Source organism: Sciurus carolinensis, chromosome 13 (genome assembly GCF_902686445.1).
Source record: "Sciurus carolinensis chromosome 13, mSciCar1.2, whole genome shotgun sequence".
Taxonomy (NCBI): Eukaryota; Metazoa; Chordata; class Mammalia; order Rodentia; family Sciuridae; genus Sciurus; species Sciurus carolinensis.
The window spans coordinates 32,599,855-32,624,114 of NC_062225.1; the positions used below are offsets into that span (position 1 = coordinate 32,599,855).

General features: G+C 34.9%; 1 protein-coding gene across 4 annotated transcripts in view; it reads left to right on the forward strand.

Annotated features, from left to right (window-relative positions):
- Ctnna2 (catenin alpha 2) overlaps window positions 1-24,260 on the forward strand; it is a 1,081,443-nt gene that overhangs the window by 1,041,316 nt on the left and 15,867 nt on the right. For 2 of the 4 annotated variants that reach the window (XM_047523044.1, XM_047523045.1), the window contains exons 17-18: window positions 4,042-4,176; window positions 15,050-15,193. In XM_047523044.1, the coding sequence (XP_047379000.1) occupies window positions 4,042-4,176; window positions 15,050-15,193 (279 nt within the window). The remainder of the gene's footprint in view (window positions 1-4,041; window positions 4,177-15,049; window positions 15,194-24,260) is intronic. The other 2 variants (XM_047523046.1, XM_047523047.1) reach the window with 1 other exon arrangement.

Below are 24,260 nucleotides of genomic sequence, written 5' to 3' on the forward strand. Positions count from 1 at the left end.
GCTTTCATAGTACTTAATACATTTAGAAAGATTTATTATTACTATACCTTTTTTGATTTTTTCTGTTCTCCTCTGGAAAGTTTAGGTTGCACATCTTTCTTTGTTAACAAACTGCATGAATGAGTAGATAAGAAAAAAGATCAACCTTCCTTGTGGGCAGGGAGCTGAATTAGCAGAGGCTTAGAGGCGTGGTGGATCATGACTGTTGGTCTGTGGAACAGGCAGAAGGCAAGCACCCCACGATTAGAATGCGAACTGGGGGATAGACAACAAGGGGCACATGGAGATGAAAGGGAAGGTAAATAAACTGGAGAATTTGATAGAATATTATGGTTTTACATGTGGTGGTAAGGAAGCAAAACTTCACCTCTTATTACTTAATGTTGTTCTTATTGGAACACTCTTCAGAATTCATATAATTTATGCTCTCGTATAAATGGGGTTAATTCACAAAATCAAGAATCCCTACATTTCAGCTGTATTTTATCCCAGACTTAAAGGCATCAGGGAAATAAAAAATGAAATTCTCCAAGTATCTCATATGCTTTCAGACCAAATTAGGACACATATTAAAATAGTTCTCAATCTCACCTGAAATATTTGTGTTTATTTCCATGCTTTTCATTTTATTTGGCTTGAAGTAGAACTCTAAAATCCTGTTGTAAATGTCTTGTTGTGATAATGCTCCATTTCTTGGAAGGGTACGTGAGGCAGCAGATTTCTCTGGGTAACTGGTGATCATTCCTTTAACCAACAATTCAGAATAATTTTCAGTTTGAACCATTTCAAATGGAATTTGTCTTAGAATAAAATATAAATCTCTGAAGTGAAAATATTGCATGCAGTGTTATTGAAAGTATAAACTGGGCATGGTAGCACACATCTATAATCCTAGTGGCTTCAGAGGCTGAGGCAGGAGGATAGTGAGTTCAAAGTCAGTCTCAGCAAAAGCAAGGCAAAACAACTCAGTAAGACCCTGTCTCTAAATAAAATACAAAATAGGGCTGGGGATGTGACTCTGTGGTTGAGTGCTCCTGAGTTCAATTCCTGGTACAAAAAAAAAAAAAAAAAAACCCAAGAAAGAAAGATGTATAAGGTGATTCCTTCTCCATAGATGCTTCGAAGTCTCCTGGTTTTTAAGGATTTTTTGTTTTTGTTTTTGTTTTTCATCTATATATATTTTTTTCCTCTTCAAATCTTAATACTAGAGTTGCTCCTCTCAACATTTCAGTCTACTTAAACTCAATACCAAAGTTCACTCATAAAGACTAAAAAAAAAATCTCTGCATGGTTAAATTATTACTATTGAATTTAAGATAATAGCCAACAGAATCTGATTTTAATTGTATTTTTATATAGGATGACTAATTCTGAGGGAATGTTTTTTACTTACTTTTGAATTTCTGGAAAACCAATGAGTTAAATTTAATTCATTAAGTATTGCCACAATTTCAGAATAGACTACAATTTATAGGCATTGAGGACCAAAACCATTGCTGTGCTGATTTCAAGTTAATGTCAACTGTTAGGTTTCACAGCAGACGTTGAGCTTCTTTCTATAGAGTCCTGTATATGTTCCATAAAGTTCATGTAAAAGAGAAGACAATGAACCTATTGAAAATATGCAAACCAAAAATTCACCAACCATAAAAGAAGGCTCCCCTTTTTTGTGGGTACCAGGGATTGAATTCAGGAGCACTCAACCCCTGAGCCATATCCCCAGCCCTACTTTGTATTTTTATTTAGAGACAGAGACTCTTACTGAGTCTCTTAGTAAGACAGTAACTCTTACTGAGTTACTTAACAATTCGATTTTGCTGAGGCTAGCTTTGAACTCACGATCCTCCTGCCTCAGCCTCCAGAGCTGCTGGGAAAGAAGACCACATTTGTGTTTGCAATTGTTGAGGGAAGTTGGGAATCAAGAGGGCCAGGGACTTATGAGTAACTATAAAAGACTTGCTAGGAAGGACTTCTTCCTGGGAGTGGAAATGTAGTGGAGTTTGAGTGACTTTTTTTTTTTTTTTAAATTATACATTGAACCTCAATGGTTGAAAGCTGCTTAATATGTATAGGCTCCTAATGTCAAAAGTTTAAATTGTGATACTTGCTTCTGTTTTTACATATTTGGACTTTTATTTTTAACAATGCAACATGAAGCATAACCCCAAATAGTTTGGCTATGTGGTAAACACAACACCAACACACACACACAATCCTGGGACCCTAGATTATTTTGAGATTATTATTTTGAGATTATTAGATTTATTTTGAGATTAAGCTACAAAGTATTTAAATGATATTTAAAAAATTATTTTTAAAATAAATAGATGAAGTTTAAACCTAACTCACTTTTCAGTATTCTTACTGTCTTTAGCTGTGAGGCACCTTGCAATTTTTTTAATGTTTTCTTTCTCTAATTAGGACATTTCTTTCTCAAATTCTGTACCTATTTCCATGATGCAGGAGCCTTTTACTTGGTCTATCATGCCCTTTTAAATTTGTGTTTTAAGTGCTTCCATTTAAATAGAATAGAATGAGCATTACCAAAGAATGAATTGGTTACCTTTATTTTTTTGCCTGAAAATATTTTTATGAAGATTGAGATATGCATGCAATATAAACATTTTACGGACTGTTGCATTTTTAATTACTGTTCCATTCAGATAGAACTCTCAATTTAATTTGCTGTAAGGTATTTGTATCGAAAGCCTTGTCAGCCCTCTGGGGAGATATCATTTTAAGTTAATTCCTTCCACTATATGGGTCTCTGGAGTAGGATAAATATTACAGTATTAAATACTTGTAGGAAGCTAAAAACATTTCTCTGTGGGATTCTTTCTTGATGAATGCAGTTAGTGGAAAATATACCATAATGGTAAGAGTTGTATATAAAAGAAACCCATTTGTTGTTTATTCAATAAATGGTTTTGTCAAACTACTTGCTTTCAGTGTGGATGTAAGAATTCCCTCCCTTGAGCTTAAAGGAAACTTACCTCAGAATCTCTCTTTCATACTCTTATTCCAAATAAGACACTGCAATATTAGCTGCAGATATTTATTTCTTATGGCATTTTATCCATGATCTTGTGATTATGTCCTTTATAAGTGCCAAATTGAGCCAGAACAATTAAATGACCTGGAAGCAATTCAAACTGAACATTTGATAGCGCTAGAAATATATTTAGATTATTCAGTAGCCATTGGCATTGAAGCCCCAGCATTGTTTTAGGGAGCTGTGTAACTATCTAAACAAGTGTCCAGCAAAACTCAGTGTGTACTTGGTGGACATCTACCCACTTCCATCACAAGGAGAATTCATACTCCCAGCATGAGGTGACCCTGGTGCAGCCATTGAAACAGCCCTATTGTTCCTTTTATGAGTTTATTTCAACTGGCTTCACACTTATTATGTCAACTGTATTTCTCTTACAATGGTCATGAACCATTTCAGAATCTCTCCTCTATGGAGTTTATTATGTTGCTAAAATTTTTACAAACACAGAAGTCCAAAAAGTATAATCTTCTTTTAGTGAATGAGGCATTTCTTATAAGGAATTAATATTATTTTCCAGTTAACTAATTTGAAACTCCTATGCTGTGGCAGAGACATCACCACATAGCTCACTTTACTTCTGGCATCCAATTTACTTCTGCATTCAAATAATTTTCCACATGGTAAAAGTTGAAGAAAACTGGGAAAACAACCCTGTAGAGTGCTTAGTTTTCTTAAGAGTTTTAGAAGATAACTGGCTAAAAAATAAATACACACACATATATACATACATACTTATAAACATGTACAGAAATTCAAATAAGACTTTCTAGAAAATCGTGAGGTGGTTTCTATAAAATCTTACCAAGTAGAGCTAGCCAGTCTAAATCACTGACTGAGGCCTTTCTCAGTCATCATGAAAGCATTGAGTTAAGAGAATGTAATTTAGGTACATGACACAACTTTTTCATTCTGCAGCTTTTATAACAAGTGTTAGGAACTGAAGGGTACTTACTAATTGAGATCCCTTTTTTGTTGTTGTTTTATAGTGTCCTGATTCAGCATGTAAGCAGGATTTATTAGCCTACCTTCAACGAATTGCCTTGTATTGCCATCAGCTCAATATCTGCAGCAAAGTGAAGGCTGAAGTACAGAATCTGGGAGGAGAGCTCATTGTGTCAGGGGTAAGCCGGGACCTGGGCTTCACAATGTAAAGTCCCCACTGTTGTGTTTCCAAGGCAAGTGTTCTTGGCAACAGTACTGCTAAAAACACCAAACTATAGTGATTCACAGGGATTTTTTAAAAATAATAAATGTTATCACCATTATTCCAGACCTTACAATAACTCACAAAGAGCAATTTGATTTTCCAATTACCCCGTGTTTATACTAGCCTTGTAAAATCTCCATTCTTCACGAGAAAACTAATTTCATAGTCTGGAAACTCATTGCCAAGCTGTGACTATTATAATTATTTGGGGCTTTTGTATATTTACTCATTGTGAGTCTACTTCCCTTTGTTAGTCCTGGTAATTTTCATTCTCTGTTCAGGAGCCAGCCTCTCTATATGTGAACTGTATTCACATGTTAGAGATGATGAAAACAATAGGAATCCATTGATCAGGTTCCAATGCATACTAGGTTATCAGTAACCCTTGACAGTTAAAAGATGTTTAAATTTAATATAGTTTGATGTGCTGTTGCCAAAATCCAACATAATTATCAAACACTAACAATTATATATTCTTTGCTAAGTCACTGCAGTGTTTCCCTTCTCATGAAAATATAACCTAAACCATTTTCATCAAATGCATAGAAAAAAGAAGCCATCAAATGCATAGAAATAAGAAGTTCAATGAATATTTAGAAGAATCATGATTTCTTGGCAAGATTTCCAAATGTATGTGTTGAGGTTCTTCACCTTGGCTTCTCTCTTCCCTCATCCCCTTTCTCTCAACACAGGGTGCCATTTGTTATAAGTTATTTGCAAGTTCAGAAGTGTGGCTCTGCCACCTTAGTTCTTTTCCCAGTGAACCATGATGATGCCATTTTAAGAGTAGAAGTATCAGGAAAAAAAACCATTATCGACGTGATGAATGTGTTCATCGGACTAGCCACAAAACTCAATTCTTCCTGAAACCAGTTTTGGAAATTCGGCAATTTGATCATTTGATAAAAAATCTATGGAAAAATCATAAAGTCATTCTTGAATCCAAATGTTTCAGTTCCCATGTTGTTTGACTTGCAGAAAACATAGCTGGGAAAAGAGCTGATCTGGCTTGCATGGAGATTCCATCTGGAAAGCCCGTTCCATGCCGTCCTACCTTAGAGCTCAATACATTGGCTATTTTGTGCCTCTTCCCAAAGCACAGTCACCTCTTTGCATTTCCAAAATGATCCTGCTTCAACATTCTTCCACAACTAAGAGCAATCTGTCTTGCAATGTGTCCTTCCTGCCAAGCTGGTTATTATCAATATTCTCTCGCCAAGAAGTGATCAAAACATTGCATCTCCCTTGCTTCCTTTCTTATCTTCAGCCTTGATGGTATAGTTTCCCATACCACTCTGCTTTCATGTCCATCTGTATATAGCACCTGTGGAACCAAGTGCTTTTTGTTCAGCTTGCCTCGTGTGCTTTCATTTGTTACTTTCCAAATCTTATTATTTACACAGATGCACAAAGCATCTTTGTGGATCTCAGACTCCACGACCTCATCTGGGCAATATTTTACTGGCAGTGCTGCTCTCCATCATCCTCTCAGTACCCATTGTTCGTCACAGCCTTCAGAGCTTCATTTCCATTGTCTTTTCCTCATTTAGATGTAGTCCAAACCATCACTGGCTTTTGTCACTTGCATTGTTGGCATTTGCAGAGGTGTTTGACATTGAGAACACCATCAAGAAGCCTGTGTCTTTCTTTGAGTCTCATTGGCAAAGTTCATAAATCCTTGCATGGGAGAAGGCTTCTTTTAGAGGAATGTCATACTTTATAATAATTCTGACTCAAATACATTGTCAAAGTTTGCTATTATATTGCTCAGTTACAGGCCTGCTCTTGGCCTCCTCATGATTTTTTTTTTTTTCCCGAGCTTGACTGCTGTGTGATGCTACACCTGCATCTGTAGTTTGCTGTCTTTGCCACTTCTGCTTCCATCTTATTCTTCATCCTCCTTCACTAATGGCCAATGGAGAAAAAAAAATCAGTATGCTTACTGTGCAATATAGCCACAAATGACTGCCTTCAAAATTCTAAAAAAAAAAAAAAAAGTCAAGAATGTGAGACCCCATACACACAAATTTTCAATGATTTTGCCAAGAAAATTACACCCATGCTTTGGACCCCATATGTTTTGTTGTCTGTTGTGACAGTCAGTCACTATATTTTTCAGAAGAAGCCAGTGTAGTTTCATGTGTAATCAAGAAAAGAAGATGCTTGAATCTTCTTTCCTTTTTATTTTGTGTTTATGTCTGTGGGATTCAACACTGTGGCTTCTTCTCTGAAATATATGAAAAGCCCAGGAAAGTTTCCTTGTTACAAGTCAAGGTCTCCACCAAAAGAATGCAGATTTGAACAGATTGTTTATATTTGCCAAGAAAAACTATTTGAATGTCAAAACAGAGGTCCATGTTTTTATGGTCTTATGCTGGCACAATGGACATATATTAAGCAATTATGTGCCATGTCAGCATGTTTATGTTTTATGTGATTCTACATGTACAGCCTGCGAAAGACCCAGTGTGGTGTCTGCTTTGGTTTGAGAGGAGGGGAAGGAATGGGTGCTCAACATGGGGGAGAATGGGTGCAAAAGCTCTCTGAGTCATGATGGGAAAATAGAGTAATTAGATAAATAAAGCACTCTGAGATGTATGTCTGTGTATGCTTGTTCACTAATTTGCTGTCTGTAAAGCACCATTAACTTTCTGGCTGGTGACCAACTTTTTAAGCCATCGGTTTAAACATTTCTGAACAGCCTAAAGGTGCCATTCTTATTGAATTCAAAGGTAGAGGATGTATTTGTGAGCAAATTAATTCAACTTGGTTATAAAAGAAATGATTGGTTATAAAAGAAAAACTTTTTAGACTATAGGAATGATAGATATGTTAGAGCAAATGTAGAAGACACTTCCAGAAGATGAAATAGCCAATTAGTCTATAAACCAGCTTTGTTTGTTTAGTTTAGTTTTGTTTAGTTTAGTGTGTTTATTTCAGAGCTTTAAGCCAGTTGACATACATCTAGGAAGAAAGGATGGAAGGAAGAAGGAAAGAAAGAGTAGAGATAGGGTAGGAGTGAAGAGGAAAAATGGGAGACAAAGGAAAGGAAAACTTAACCATAGCATATAAAAGACTTGTTTATTATAGGTAAATGTTGATTAACTATGACAGCATTAAATCATCATGGGAGAAAATTTGAGCCAGATATTTTAAGTATATAAATACTATTTTGAATATAAACAAATTTCACTGTCATGATATGGAAATTACCTATATTTTTAATTGTTATATTTGACTAATTTTTTATTCATTAGATTTCAGAGAATTAGTGGGCTCTTTTAAAGTTAAAAAAGTGTACATGTGGATCTCAAGAAATAAAAATCATCCCATGACTTTTGATGATTTTTATCTACCAAAGATGCATATGTTGTATTATTCTGAATGATATTGAAAACACTAATGTATTGTTTTCATGAACCTTAAGTATTCTGATAAAACTAAAAAGATCCCCTAAACATTTTAAAAGGCTCCAATACATAGGAGTGCCATTATATCAATTAAGCTAGAACAAAAGAACAGGATAGAAATTTGATATTTGGGTGAGAGACACAAGGACTAGGATTTAACTTATAGCTGACTATACACATAAAGCATATGAATTTTAACTGATTTTATTACATATATTTTTCCTCCACATGAACAGAATGTATAAACAGAGTTTGAGGGTGATGTATATTAGTTACCTACGTCCTCAGGCTTTGTGAAGGGAGCCCTGACCCATTCTCAATTCCCAGGGATTGTGAGACTTGTCATAATACATATGTTTTTACTTTGCCATTTAAATCTCTTCCTATCAAATCTGAATCCTTCTCAATTGGATATTGGAAAAGAGTTTGATAAAGTGAGTAAATAAAATTCGTGATGCTGGTAGGATCTGAATTGGTAAAGAGAAAAACTGAAGAATAAGGGAACAATTGCAGGTCAGGCTGCACATTATTTTTTTTTTTAATTGGGTTCAGTTAAAATCAACATGAGTGGAGACAGGAATAATAAAGACAGTGGAATGATTCTGATATAACTTCCCTATATATACATATGAATACCTCATAGTGAATCTCCACAACATGTACAACTACAAGACTGGGATCCTAATTAACATAAAATGTATTCCTTGTTTGTATAAATATGTCAAAATATACTCTACTGTCCTGTAAAACTAAAACAAACAAATAAAAAACAAAATAAAATCAACATGATGGTCAAGGAGATAAGTAAGAAATATTCCTAAAAATACTGGAAACTGATTTTCAAGTCAGTCCTACCTGACACTGGCATATAATCAAAGATGTTCATCTATAAATAGCAAACACACTCAATTTGACATTTCCTATTGTACCCTTTCAATGTGCAATAGTAAAATGACTTTTATGTATGACCTATCTGATCTAATACAATTTAGGAGAAAGAAAAGGAGATATATTTGTATAGTGAAATATATTTATGTGTGTATATATATGTATATACATATGCACAAATACATTCTCATCATATATGTGATATATTTTTGAGAAATGCATTTTATTAGAACAGTTCTGTATTCCCAGTATACCAAAAAACAAATGCCAGTATTTTATAAAAGAATGAAATACTCATGGAAACATCATTACATCTAATTGTGTAGACCTGTACTTGAAGCAACCCTTTTTGGGGAGTATTTTTATATCCTCTGATTCTGTCTATAGTCAATTCTTGATCATTTCCACTGATCAAAGTGTAGCAGTAATGGAAAAAAATCTAAATTGCTAGTTATTTCAGTTTGGGTTTGGAATGCATTTCTGTGCTTAGTTTGAACAAAAGGATATGTGTTCAAGAAATTCACAGCAGTTCAAAAGAAGTTTATCCAGACTTTCCAGAGGGTGGATCATTAACTATTCAGGGTGAAAGGACCTTTTCTGATCTAGGAAGAATTGGAATGTCCAGATCTAGAAAGAATACAATAAAACCAATTTCAGATTATAAATCTGGATGGAGGGGTAGTGGAGACCCTCTGTGACAGTTACAAAATGAAATGGGTGTTTATCATTTTCAGAATGGCAGCAGTTCTTTGCACACATTTTGTGAATAAGATGGGTTGTTGCATGTTTAATCTTTCTCCCAAGGCCTCACCCTCCAATCTGTTATGATAGTAAAACTATAATCACTTAAATCTGATTCCTGCACTGAATCTTTCTTAGTTGCATTCCTAACAATGGACCTGGTCATTGATTTTTGCACAAACCCTCCCAGGGAAGTAACCCTTACCTGGTTTTTCATTGACAATTCATTCTCCCAGGGTTATAAAAGTAACATTTAACCAATTCAAAATTATCAATTTTGAAAGAGGTAGAAAATAGGAATTTTAATAAGAAAACTAACAATCTCCTTGAGTGGCAGGCATCATAGGAAGCTTGGTATCAGTGTGCCCACACACCTGTGTCTGCTGTCTGAATCCAAGCAGTGCTGGTCCAAGGAGGATGGGACACCGATCCATTCATTAAGAAGTACATCTACAGTTATGTACTCTGTGATGGTGATCCTGAACTTACCAATATGATCCATTCTGTTCATAAAAATAATCAGTTATTCACTGATGAAGTAAAACCAGTGGATGGTGGTTTTCCTGAAATGATTTTATGCAGAAAAAAGACTGTTCCAGTGTTCTCATTTTAAAAGAAGAAAACAGACTTAGTTGTGGCAAAGCTGGGACATGAACCAAGCAAATCACTCCCTTTACTTAAAATGGACACATGGATTGACCTACCTTTGAACTACTCAGTACACTGATTTGATTGTGTCACCTGAACTTGGGGGCAGAGGAATTATTTCTATTTTAGTTTGAAGACATTATTGCTTATAAGAAGAGATGGGATTAGTGGTTTTTAACTGAGTGGCTCTACCCCAGAAATATCAGTATCATTATTTGTCATTCAATCAATGAGCCTTCTTTCCTTTGGGTCTTAGAAGTTTTTCAAGTTTTGAAAGCCTGTTATTAAAAGAAGGCAGGCAAAGAATTGATACCTCAATCTGTTATCAATTAATATCTTAGATTTCAGTTAATATTCTGAGGATTATATGGCAGCCAATTAATACTTTATGAAAACTTAGAAATTATACATATGGTAGGTATCCTTGTGAGGGAAGATAATTGCAATTATCATGGGATATCCGTGAAACCTAGACAAACCTATGAAATAAGTATCGGTTTATAAAGTATCCATATGTGATAATTATCTGATTTTATTTTTCAATGTTCTTAATTTTAAACAATTCTTTAAAATTTCTAAAAATATTATTTTAAGTATTTTAAATAATGCACAGAGAAGTCTTTTAGGAAACTTCCACCCCAACCCCACCCTCACACAATTTTTAGTCAGTTTTGGATATGTAAGAGCAAACATAGACATACATGCTCCCTAAACTTGAACCAAATAATAATAATGTCAATATGTTGAGTAAATACCTTTATTTGGAAATAGTATATTCATATTTAGCTCTTGATTTCTGGTTTTCCTGTACATACTAGGATTTGTCATTTCAAAGAAGAATAGATTATTTATGATATTTTTCTTATCCCTACTTGAACTTGCCTCAAGAAGTTCTAAGTTGAAGGGTGTTGAAGAAAAACGTTAAAATGTGAACACAATATATTATATAGGTTAAAAAAGAAAAGATGGATATTAACCATATGCTAAAGATATTATATGACAGATTACCTGGGGATTTCATTGTTGTTTGTGTACATCTTTTCATTGCCTAAGATGGTCAAGAAGAATAAAGGAAATAAAGAGGTTCCATAGCAAAACTGGATATTTTTTCAGTGTTTGATGTGATAAAATTTTTGACATCAATATTTTTATATGAAAGATCAGTGTTTCCACAAGTGGTCAAGATATATAGTTGAAAGTTCTACTGCGGAGACTTCTCATTTTGCAGCAAAGCCTTCTCAGATCATGATGATTAATAGTGCTATTAGTGAAATGAATGAAGTCCATAGATGAGACAGTATTTCATATTGAATATGCATCAAGATAATCCCAGATTCCAACGACTGACAATCAAGGCTTCAAATAGTTGCATTTATTTCTTGTTCACATAAGAATTTTTTTTTCTGATTCACTGAACTCAGTAGTTCTGTTGCATCCCTACTATGTAAAAGGCAAAATGATAAATATTGACTGAATCAGGGCATTCAAAATAATTTACCAAATAATTTTCATGAAAAGAATAATTTTTTTGTTCCTTGTGTTTTTATTAGACTGTGTATTTGATGGTGTTTTTTTTTTTTTTTTTTTTTTTCATTTAGTTTCTCAGCCTAAAAATGTTCAGGAATCTTTGCAGGAATAGCAGAGTATCTGTTGATGGCTATCTCTGTGTATTCACTGTTTTCTTGGTTTACTACATTCTAGAAATAAAAGTGTGTTTAACTTACTGTCGTCTGTATTCTGTCCCTACAGATTATTTTGTCGAGTGCTTTCCCTAGCTTAATTTAAATGATTTATAAAATATGGCTTTGATCACAGCCCTTAGAAGAGAAATATGTGCCACCTTATGGTCCATGTATCTTACAAATAGGAAAGGCTTCTGGATGGGCAATGTGAAGTTGTCTTAGTTCAGATTTCTTTTACTGCTTCAGAACACATCATCTTACAACAGCCATTTTCCTTCTAGGCAATAAATATATTTCATACTTCATCCTAATCTTATTTTCTTGAAGGCAAGCTTTCTTAATTTGGACTTTTAATCTTTCCTTTCATCAGCAATACTATCTCTTGTTTTATTACTTTTCTCTGAATACCCTCATCTGTGCAGATGCCTTGCTGATAATGAACTTGACTGGAACTCTGGTTAGATATTTTGTCAAATCTTTACCACCTGTCCCTTGACCTCTTTCATCCATTTTCTTTGGCAAATCTATTTTGATACTAAGAGAGATCCTGGAAAGATTCCAGTCAGTATCATCTTCTAAGAACCTCTTATTCTTTTCAGCCCAAATTTCTATATGTGAGACACACCATAAACAAAATCGAAACATGATCTCTTAATCTAGAAACTCCTGATTAAAATCTGCTGCTGTCAACATTTATTGGAGGCTGTCTTACTGAGGCATTTCTCTTCAATAGTAGCATTCTGGTCAAGTTGGATGACAACTGCCTGATCAGATCTTCCATGATGAATTACATAAAGGCATCTGCAAATTTTTCTTTGAAACATAAATGATTTCACTTATCTCCTCTTCATCCTCTGGAATAAGAAGTTAAATTGATTTTATTACCCCAAACAAAAATTTTGAACCAGCCTTACATCTCTGATCAGAATAAAATTATAATTGTGACTAATAATGAGTATTCTTGACTACTGAAATATTATAAACACTTCGCATCTCATCTTGAAGAACAACTCATCAGTTATATGATATCATGGGAATTCTGCATCAAATCCTTAGCTTTGGTAAGACTTAGGTTTTTGAACAATGTCAAGAAGTTAGATCCAAAGGAGAACTGAAAATTATCTGATCCAGGCATTGCATCCTGTGTCAAAACAAGTTATCTCATTATAACTAATATCATTACTGAAGGCATTATCACAGTCAATCATACTAAATTCACCTAAAAGGTCAGCACAGTTTACAACTCTGCATCCTTTTGATGCAGCCTAGTTTTGCATTGGGTTCCTGAAGTCATGCTCCATTTCCAGACAATAATTAATAATTAGTAAGATATACTATTAGGTTGTGACCTAAGTTCAGATTGTTCTATTTCAATATTTTAAAAAGTGTTTGACTCCATTTTTATTCTAATATCTTAATGTTGGGAGAAGTATAACTCCTTTTGGGGGATAGTAAAAATCTTGAAATATTTATTGGAAGAATGGGCAGTTACATCATTCATCTTGGTCTTTAAATTTTTTTATAAGAAGTGAGATGAGTGAAGTAAGTTTCTAAAATATAATAATCATTTTTGAAACTGGTAAATTATTAATGTATTCCTTACAATGGGAAATGCCCTATTTCTAAAATGAAATGGGACTGTTATAAATTATAAAAGAGCAAGGATAAGCCAACTAGTCAATGATCTAATATGTGAAAATTGAGAGAAAAATAAAACTTCACAGGACTGTTAATTATAAAATCTGATAAATATATGCTTTTATATGTAGAATTTGAATTTAGACTTAGAATTGTAGTAATGGACATAGAATGATAGAGTAAGGAAAATATGTGTATAGAGTAGCTTTTCTTTCTCTAATAAGTACAGAAAAATCAAATACAAAAATATACTTCTTACATGTTTAAAATTTTTAAATTCTTCATTGTTTTTAATTCTTTAAACATATTTCTTAAATGTCTTTTAACATTTATTTGAAGCAGAAGATGGGAATGGTGTTGCTGAATCCATAATCAGTTTGAATTTAGTAACTTCTGTCTTTCAACCTGCTCCTAATCTGCCAATTTTGCTTAATTTTAAATTGTGATTATTATAACACACTTGTGTATTTAATAAGAATGACAGGATTAGAAATACAACTATATTGGCTCAAAAAATTAAAAATCCCCAAATTTGGAATTATCTGCATATGGAAACAGGCTTTGTGATTTACCTACTTATAATGTCACAAATTGTAAGCTATTATTTTGCAAATTTGCTTTTGCTAAAATACTGTGGGAAGAGATGATTTCATTTTTCCTATATTCTACTAGGCAGATGAAGGTCTGGCTCCTATGTGAATGGTTTCAAGACCTGCCTATTCTTCAGCATCACCCATTACTTTAGTTTTGCCATAATGCCCTCTTGACAACTTTTAGTATTTTATATTTTTAAACTTCTAAAACTCCTTAAAAAATTATTACCATAGCACTCTATACATCATTCTCACATCTTGTCTGATTCCCCATAAGACTTGGACTCAGACATTAAACAAAGCTATGACTATAGGACTATAGCAGAATTGCCTATACAAAACACATTTGGTCAGTTATCATCATGGGTCCCATGAGCTTGGCCCCTGAGAGGGAAGAAGCAGAGGATCTTGCCATTTGATATTTCTATGTTTTTGAAGGAGGGCTTGAACTACCCTTTTTAGATATATAGTCTATTTGGTGCTCACAGAAAAACTTTCAAGATTGTTAGTTATACTTTATATTGAGGAAGCTTTAGGGAAGGATTCTAAAGGTAGAAACAGGCATTGGTTATTGGCTTATCTTTTAAATTGTACACTTCATGCAAACCCTCTTGGGGGCAAAAGGGAAAATTAAAAGAGTTGCAGTTCTAACAACAATGAATGCATCCCATTGAAAGTGGTAAGTATCCCTGTAGTACCATGTACTGACTGGATGTGCAGAGGCCAGGAACTTGACAAAGGTCACACAGCAGGGCCATGGAACCTTCAAGAAAGGCATCTGGGATTCCCACTTACTGTTCCAGGCTTTAAGAGCTACAGCCCTTGCTTTCTCTCTTGGTGATGCTCCATGTTTTAAATAGGGGATTCACCCCTTGAAGCCCCATTATAATTTTCCCTTACAGTGCCTGACAAGGCAGGGTGCTTCTTCATCCTCCTCCCAGATGGTCCCTTTTTAATTGTTCAAGAACCAAAGAGGAATTCAAATGACTGCGCTGCCTAAATGTCAAGAAGGCCCGCACATTTCTCTTTCAGCACCTAAATCCTTCATATGCCTCTTTCTCCCAATTAGTTACCCATTCCCTCTTCCACTTCCCTAATCCCTTCCCAAGTAGGGTACGGTTTTTTTTTTTTTTTTTTTCTTTTGCTCTCTCTCTCACTCTCTCTTTTCTGTATCTCTCGGAAATCAGACAGGAGTTCAGAGCACTTTCACTACCTTTTATGAGGTAGATTGTGATGTCATAGATGGGGGCAGGGCTAGTCAACTTTCTACCCACCTCCCAACCTGTGCTGAGGGAGCTCCGATCGGGAGTGGAAGCAGTGATTCCTCCATGGTGAGTAACTTTGCTTTCTAATCTAATGTCACTGTAATCATTATTTCTGAAGGAAGGGGGAAGGGATTTCAGGGAAGTAACCGTGTGTCCACTCAAATCCTCTTTACTTACCATTAATCAACTTGGGCAAAAGGACCCATTTTTTTATTCTTTATATGGGTTAGGAATTCTACCACACAGACTCACTCATCAATCATGATCTAAACTTGAGAAGTGAAAATGATATTTTCATTCCTTTATTTCTCAGTCTTTCTTCCAATTGGGAGTGAAAGCCATTGTATATGTGGAATTAATCCATTCTGCAGTCCCTTTATGAGCTTCTCTACAGAGAGCCAGTCAGGAAGATGTACTCTTCTTCATTTGGAAGTTTTCATGGTCATAGAATATCCTTTATTGATGTTTGCCCAGAGAAACATTCAGCTCTTCTAAAATTCTGGGGCTAAAAATCTGAGGAAACTGGGACTTGAGAATTATCAACAAACAGTATAAACAAATGAAAGCTTTCTAATGCAATAACTAAAATGTTCATTACAATAAGATCATTTGTCTTATGAGTTTAAGAGCACAGTCATTTCAGGGTGTCACAACCAAATTTGCTACCATTTTGTTGTTTCTGTTGCATGCCATAATACTGATGCTGTTTTGTAGAGTCTCTTGGTAGTTAAGAGGTGTGAAAAGCTGCTGTTCTTTGTTCTCATTTGGGTTTCTATTACTGATAAGTCCTTTTATATGCCTTCATGTTTAGAAAGAAAAGATCAACTGGAGTGAGCATTTTTCTCTGCTTCTTTGCTTGTTCTCTCCCGGGTACCTATTAAAACTTTGCAAGATATAAGGTTTGTGTGAAAGGGCAAAGAGAGTTCTTGGAAGTGGTTAAATCTTTAATGGATATCGAAGCATCAGGGCGAATGTTTTTAAAAGGAATTGACCATCAGAATGTGAAGCCCTGTTACTCTTCATGGGGTGAGATGAATGCATCTTGGTGTGGATCATGGGTGTTGTGAAATAGTAAAAAGAGGATTTTTCATGTATCTCAAAGCACACATCCGTAGTCAAGTAGCCATGGGTGAACACTGGCATTGGAGAACTGGGGGACAGTTCAGAGGCAGGGGTCTCTCTCCTCAAGTTTCTCCATTATATGTAGATCATGCCCCCTTCACCTTCAAAGTTATGCACTTTTTTACTAAAATCATGGGGGAAAGATACTGCCCTTTCTGGTACCCTGAGTTTGGGAGTAGGGAGGGCTTCAGAAATTATTTTCCCACCGGTGCTTTCTAATGTAAGGAAGTAACTATAATGATAGAGATTTCTGACCTGATAAGAAAAAATAGAGTCATAACTGACCAATAGGAAGATTTGGGTTATAATTACCAGCATTCAAACTAATGTTTAAGTGTGGGGGAAGATGCAGACATGGTATATTGTTGGGTTATCCCTCTCAAGTCTCTGATCTACTTTTTTATTGAAAGTAATATACCCCTGAAACCCAGGTAGAAGCAACCCTTCAGTGCTAGAAAAATCTGATGTCTAATCATAGCTCAAGTTTTTAATGTCTTTTATCAACCCCTCATACAGCTGCCAGGTAAGAAATGCTCATATTTTATAAACTCTTGGAACACAATCATCTTTAAACTTCGTGAGTGAAGAGCGGTTGTGTCGTGCGCTTGTGCAAATTTGGAGCGTCTATCATGGAATGTCTTGTGCATGCACTTGTTTATCTTCATGTGCATGTGTCATTATTAGTGGTGTTCAGTGTTTTTTATTCATTTTGTATGTATTAAAATTATAATTTAAAAATACATATAGATATATTGTGTTGTAAAGGAGTCACTGAAGTATAACAGAAGTTGCTTGGAATAGGGTCTCAGCACTGGTATTCTGGTCCTCTGTCATCAATAATTAGGTAACTCAGAGTAAATTGCTTAGATCTTTTGGGTGTCAGTTTTTTTTTAATCTATAAAATGATGATGAATGATCTGAATGATGTAGTCCAAAGTGTCTTCATTCTAAAATTCTGTGGTTTTATGATATATTTTTGAAGAAATCATTTGTGGGAAAAGATAAAGAGTTTTTATATTGGACATATAAGTATTCAATCCAGAAAAAAACATTTCCATCCCTACTAGATTTTAAAACTTACCTTCTATCTGATGTAGTGTTATTTGTTAATGATATATGTGAGTAGCTCATATTCTTTTAAATAGATAATGTCATTTGACCAACTTGCTCAGTAGAAGCCACTTCTACAGATAAGTATCTGCAGAGAGGCAGAATCCATGGTAGGTAGCTATGTGTTGACTTGGAAGGTGGATTTCCTTTTTAACTCTATACCTTTACATTTTTCTAATTATTTGGGATTAAAAAATAATCCTTATCTACTAGGCAATGGATCTGGCTCACTGGGAGCTCCAAAATTCAAAATGACTTACATGATATTGCAGCAATGCCCATGTGGTGTTGGAAAAGATTGATGAATAGGGAACTGGTGGGTACTGAACTCTGTGCTCTGGGAGATGCATGTACAGCCTGACTCCTGATCCTTAGGAATGTACAGCCTCTTTGGGAAGTGCAGATTTGTGTCAAGTGTCAACTTAAAAGTAAAGACAGGAGGAGCTCAAGTAACTGAGAAATATGCCATGATACAGGTGGCTAGACTGCACTGGTATGACTGTGAGGAACTGAGGCATTTCATGGACTTTAAAGGGTGGCTTAGATGTGTGCTGTACATAAGGAGGTCAGGGAAGCATTTCAGGTTTGCAAGACCACAGAATTATTAATGGAGCTGAGGATAATTTTGTGTTGAAACATGCCATGTTTCAAAATCACTGCATAGTTCATCTCCATAATTCTTAAAATTTTTGTTATGATTATCAAAGCATATTAATTGTACCAAGTATTGGGTTCCTATGAGACATTTAACTCCCCGTTTTTGTTAAATACTATTCCCCGGGTCATGTGCCGATTTTATAAGAAATACTTCTTAAGAAGAGCTGAGGAGGCTGCAAGTGAATGAACTACAGTTTATTAAGTTTATTAAAATAAAACCAGGCAGCCATTTTCTTAGGCAAAAAACAAACAAACAAACAAAAAAACAAACCACACAAATACTCATAGCCCCAGCTATGGAAGAGAAATAAATTAAAGGAAAGGATGAGGGAAGGAGAGAGACTAACTTTGAGACAGTCTAGTTTTCTGCTGAAAGTGAAAAGATATCCTCATTCCTCATTTTGGAGATATTTTCTAAACCTGTAGAAACATTTAGAAAGTTTTATGGTGATGGAAATGTGCATAAGCTAATGAGAATCCATGTAATGAAGATGGTATTGAACAAGAATCATGTCAGACTCTGCCCTGGAACAGACACAGTAGATGAGGGTTAAGCACTGAGTGAAACTTCACATGATTAAGCAAGTCTCTTCTTTGAAACACATGGGAAGAGGAGGTTATTGATTTGGATATGATTTACCCACATTGATGAACAAGAGTCCTTACATCTAAAGTCTTTTTGTTGCTGTAGATTCACAGACAATTTGCAGTGCATACTTGGCACTGCATAGAGGGAAATATGCTTTTGTATTTCGTGCCATCCAAATTCTTTCCAAGTTATTACTTTGACCTATCTAACAGAGTGGAGTTTCTCAAATAGAACTTTTGTTTCCCTTAACTCCTTTCCCAGATTCTAAGGATCTTAGGACTTCATAAATAAATAAGTGAAATGTCTCTTAATTTCCTAATGTGACATAAAAATTAGCTTGTAGAGTTTATTATCTCAGGAAATCACTTTCAAAGGCTTAACTTGTCTATATGGGAACAACGAAATGATATGATCAAAGGCAGTTTTACAAAGCCAGGAATGCTCTCTTAGAACTAATTTTTAAAAAAAAAGTTCAAAAAATAAGAGTTAAATAAAATTTTGTGAAACTAAGTCATTATAGATTATTAAAAGAAGGTAGGCCTGTTTGTCTTGACAGAACAATGATAAGGATGGCAATTTTTCTCCTTTCCTACCCTCAAGTGTTCCTGGAGGTCATTTTAGAAATAAAGGATCAGGTAGAACTCCAGTCAACAAACACTGAGCATACAACATGTGATAGCCACTGTCCCATAGTGCATGGGACAGTGAAATTATGGAATTATGGAATCCATACATGTATATCAACAACTGCAATTGAAAGAAATATATACAAGGTGATTTGATCATTCATGTAGAAAGATGCACCAGGCAAAATTATTTCCCTCAAGGTCCATTTTACCTGAATAAAAGCTGAAGTAGACAAATAGTAACAACCGTATGGTTTTGTTTTAGAGATCTGAAAATGTAATGTAAGATAATAATCTCTTAAAGTTAAAATGGTAAGCTGGATATTGTTATTCTGTGAGAATTTGAAAACTATCTCATATCATCTAACTGGTATTGGACAACACTAACATCCTCTCTGAGCTTTTCCTTTTTATATAAAAATTAAAATTATAATAGTAATATCTACATAGAAGGACGATCTCATGTAGCAAATACCAACTATTATTTTTTTCCATAATTTTTATTGGCACATTGTAGTTGTACAAAATGGTTGGATTTGTTGTTACATATATATACATGTATACAATAGAACAATATAATTTGTTCTGTATTATTCCCCAGTAATTCCCCTTCTAGCTAAGATACATTGACAATTTCATATATGCCAAGCAGTGTGCTAAAGTTTCTTAAATACACTGTGGAGTTTGATTTTGACAATGGCCTTGTGGAGGAGATACTATCTGCCCCTTTAGAAATATTAGGAAAATGAGATTAAATAATTTTAGTGTCTCCAGGAGATCACAGTCTGCAGGTGATGAACTGGAAAGTTTCAGGAAACCTTGCTGGTGTTCTCCACAGTATTGGTGTGCTTCTGTCATTCCTTGTCTGACACTTCAGTGTACTTATTTAATTATTTGTCTCCATGAAGTGGTAAGGTAATTAAGAATGTATTTGTCACCTGGTTCCTTGCACAATGAACACATAGCATGAGCTTAATACATTAGCATACTTTGCCAAGCCTTCTTCCATAGTAATAACTTTTTGCACTGAAAATTCCTAAAAACTGATTCTGAGGTCTATCATTCCTTCATTCTTTCCTTTATTTTTACAGAAAATGCTAGACTTCAAAGTACATTGCTTTTTAGCATTTAGAGCCAACAACTGAATAATCAAATTTTTTTCAAGTTGATTGAATTCCTTTGTAATTTATTTTGTTAAAATTTTTGTTATACTTCATATAATATCATAATATTATGGCATGGAAATATATAGAATTTCTTCCCAAAAGAGCCAAATTAATCATATTAGTTACTTTGAAAGAAATTGGAAAGTAACCTGGTTGGTTTCATTTGCCCTCCTACCTGAACATTATGATGTGCGAAATTATTAAATAATTACATTTAAATATGAAATATTGATTTATAGTTAAGCATCCTAAATTATTAATGTCCCCTAATAGTCTTTACAATTTGTAATAGCTTTTCACATGTTTTAATTAGATTTAGATACAATCACATATGATAAATCAATAAGTTCAGAATTGTATTTCTCACATGGGATATGTTTATTTTTAGTTCAGGGAGAGTACAGTGAATCATCCAGGACCCAGACTTCTGCTTTATGGTCTGCTATATTTAGTATGTGACTTCTACTCTCTGAAGTTCATCTTTTGGTTTAAGACACCTTCTAGTGCTCCATCTTTTCCATTTTCCATGCAGGAAGAGGAAGTGAGAGGGTAAAGTTGTGTGCGTACTTGCTATGCTAGCAACTTGTGAGGGGTTCATAGAATCCAAGACAGGATTCCAAAAACAAAGATGAAATTATCTCCATAAAATTAGATTAGAAATGGACAAGAATTCAGGAAAAAGAGAAGAGAACCTAATCTTATACTATCCAGGATAGCTTGGCAAACCTATTCTTTGCAGGTTTTAGAAACTCAAATTTAGGTGTTATGCAAATAGTTTAATGTGCCTTCTTCTCTTCTACACTTTTGAGAGAATTAAGACAGGTAATTTGCTGCCTACATGCTAGAAAAGAGGATGCCAGCTTTGATGTGAGGAGGAAGTCTTTGTTTCCCCAAAGCCTTCTCTTGCAGAGTCACTCTCAGAAGGAAGCTGACAATGAATTCTCTGAGTATTCCAATGACTACCATCGTATGAGAGATCTGGAAACAAACAAACAAACAAAAATGGATGAGTTAGTCTTGGATGGTAGCCCTTGCAAGAGTATGCTCTCTCTTAAGTCCAACAAGAACTGAATTCTGACTTCTAGTAGCTAGTTTTGATCAAGTTGATCCACCTCTTAGAAACCCTATTTTTCTCAGCTATAAAAGAAAATGAGATTTGTATCTACATCACTAGGTTATTAGGATCAAAATGGGTTAATACATGCCACATACTTAGCACAGTGATATAATATGCAGTATTAGTAAATACATGGGCACCAATATTGGTTATTTTGTTTTGTCCAAGAGAATGTATATATATATATATATATATATATATATATATATATATATATATATATAGGCGATGTAGTTGCCCTCCTACTCTCTTTCATCATATCTACCCTCAATTAAGCTGCTGGATATACAGCACAGAATAACCACCAAGGATCTCTACCTTCACAGAGATTGCCTTTTTTTTTTTTTTTTTTTTTTTTTTTTTGGTCATTAGGAGTTCTAGAGGGATGACTTCTAAGGGGGGTGTTTGAAAATAAGAAGGGAATGGCCTCGAAAAGGAAGTGAAGTATCAATGCTCATATTTCAGTCTGTAGAAGAATCACATGGGTAGCCATTACAAGAGGAAATTCCAAGACTCTGCTTCCACAGCTCTGAAACTAAAGTTTGAGAAAGACTAGGAATCAGTACTCCTTTCCTAAATGTTCCTGATAGAGATAATTATGGACATTATTGGAAAAATACCAGCACAAGAAAGAATAGGAGGAGAAGCCCTATGGGCTGTGGTGAGAGCTTCCCAGGATATAAAGGCAGTTTTAGGAAAACTCTCCGTTCATTCCTTAGGCTAATTCAGTCTAGACTAATCTGGCTAGTTCTTTGTTGTGGGGGCTCATTGTGGTTAGCTATTGTCAGACGCTTCCCAATATCTCTGAACTTTCCTCACTGATGTCTATAGCATCCCATTCCTCCCCAGCAGTGATATTCAAATGTCTCAGACACTGTCAAATGTACCCTGGTTTGGGGCATAAAACTGCCTCTGAATGAGAACCATAGGACTGGTTGCAATCTTGACCTTTCATCTAGATACCATATCATTTGAAATGGAGTCTGTTAGGTCTTCCCTCCGGGTCGGGGCAGATGACAAGCACCATAGTTTCAGAGTCACCTCCAAACTGACTCTTAGCCAGGGCGTGGAGGTGCACGTTCCTAAAAGCAAGACTCCAGAGAACCCGTCACTTGTTCTTTGATGATCACTTTCTTACCCCTTTTCAAGGTCTCCAACCACCTCCCTTCCTGTTTACTAGAGATGTGTGCATTTCTACTCCCAAAGGCAATTAAGGGTTTCAGTGAGAATGTTTAGGAAAAAAAAAGTTTTGAAACAAGGTAAAATTTGACTTCAGTTTCTTACTTTTTACAAACAAGGTATTAAGGTTAAAAAATTCATTTTTTGTAGCACTTAAAAAAACTTTCCATATGAATCAAACACATTACCCTATGTAATGTATGATTGCACAAATGGTATGCCTCTACTTCATGTACAGAGAGAAACAAGATGTAGCCCATTTGTTTACAATACAAATAAATTTTAAAAAATAATAATAAAAAAATGCAAAAAAAAATTGCTCATTTAGTTTTTGAAAGTACTCTTCTTAGAAGAGTATTCTGCAATGTGAAAATGAATGCCAGGTGAGCCCTGAAACAGAGGAAGCTGTAGGTAGAAATTGAATATGTTTTATGGTTTAGCATTTTTTTAAAAAAGATTTGGAGAGCTGTGACAGGTGGGAACTCCAAATACAGCAGACATCACTCTCTTAAAGATGCACCTAGAGTATATTTGAAGAAGTTATCTTGTATTTTTCATGGTATAGGGCAAAGAAATAATGAGGTGGCCTTTGTATCTTGTAATACATGTGAAGGTGATTTAACTTTGTCAGAGGCCTGAATCATAGGGACTTCAAGATAGGGATTGTGCCTTGAGGAAACTTTCATGTTAATATTAAACATAATTTTTAGTAGGAGTGAGATGCTATATCACACTATCTCCAACTCTTTCATGTTCATCTTTGTTCCCTGGTTAAAAGTTGTCATCTTCTTGTAATTAAAGAAGTACTTTCCCTCCTACCCCAGAAGAAGTTATCCAATTTCAGTGGTTTGAGGTTTCCTTTCAAAAGAACCACTAATATTTTTCCCAGGATTTTTTTGCAATACTGTTATGCATTTCCAGTCTTTTGAGGACTCCGTTTCCTTTAATCTGTAATTTTGAAAGCTTCTTGAATAGTTCAGCCTCTTTTGCAAGGGAACAGACAATATTTGTCCATCCATAAAGGTTCTTTATTGAACCAAAGTCATAATATTTCCAGTTTTAGATCGAAGGGAACCCTCAGGTGCTTTTGCTGCATCTTCCCTAAAGTACATTCACTCCAGGAGAGACAAAATAGAAGGTTCCAAACTAGGCCAAGCCCTGGCAGGCACCTGTATGGGAAGTTTCCTGGCTTCTAAGGAGAACCACTTTAAATGCCCTTTGTGTCTTCTTTTATTTAAAAGCAGTTGGAGCAGTGGTGTACCATTAAAAACACTATTCCCAAGGACAGAGGTTATGTGCTTGAATCTCTGGTAATTGTTTATTTAGCTAACAAATTTCTTCTCACTAAGCCTCAGTGCCTATGTATAGAATATGGTGTAAAGTGTTGTATTGCTTTCTTCTTTTAAAATGAGTATTAAGTGATAGTAACATATAAAGAAAGATCTAACTGGGTATTTCAAAAGGTATTGAATCTGCAAAGCCTAAAATAATTTTCTCTTTAGAGAAATATTCATCAATTTTTATTTTTCAGTAGGCTCCAATAACATTCAATTTAAGGGGCAGTCTC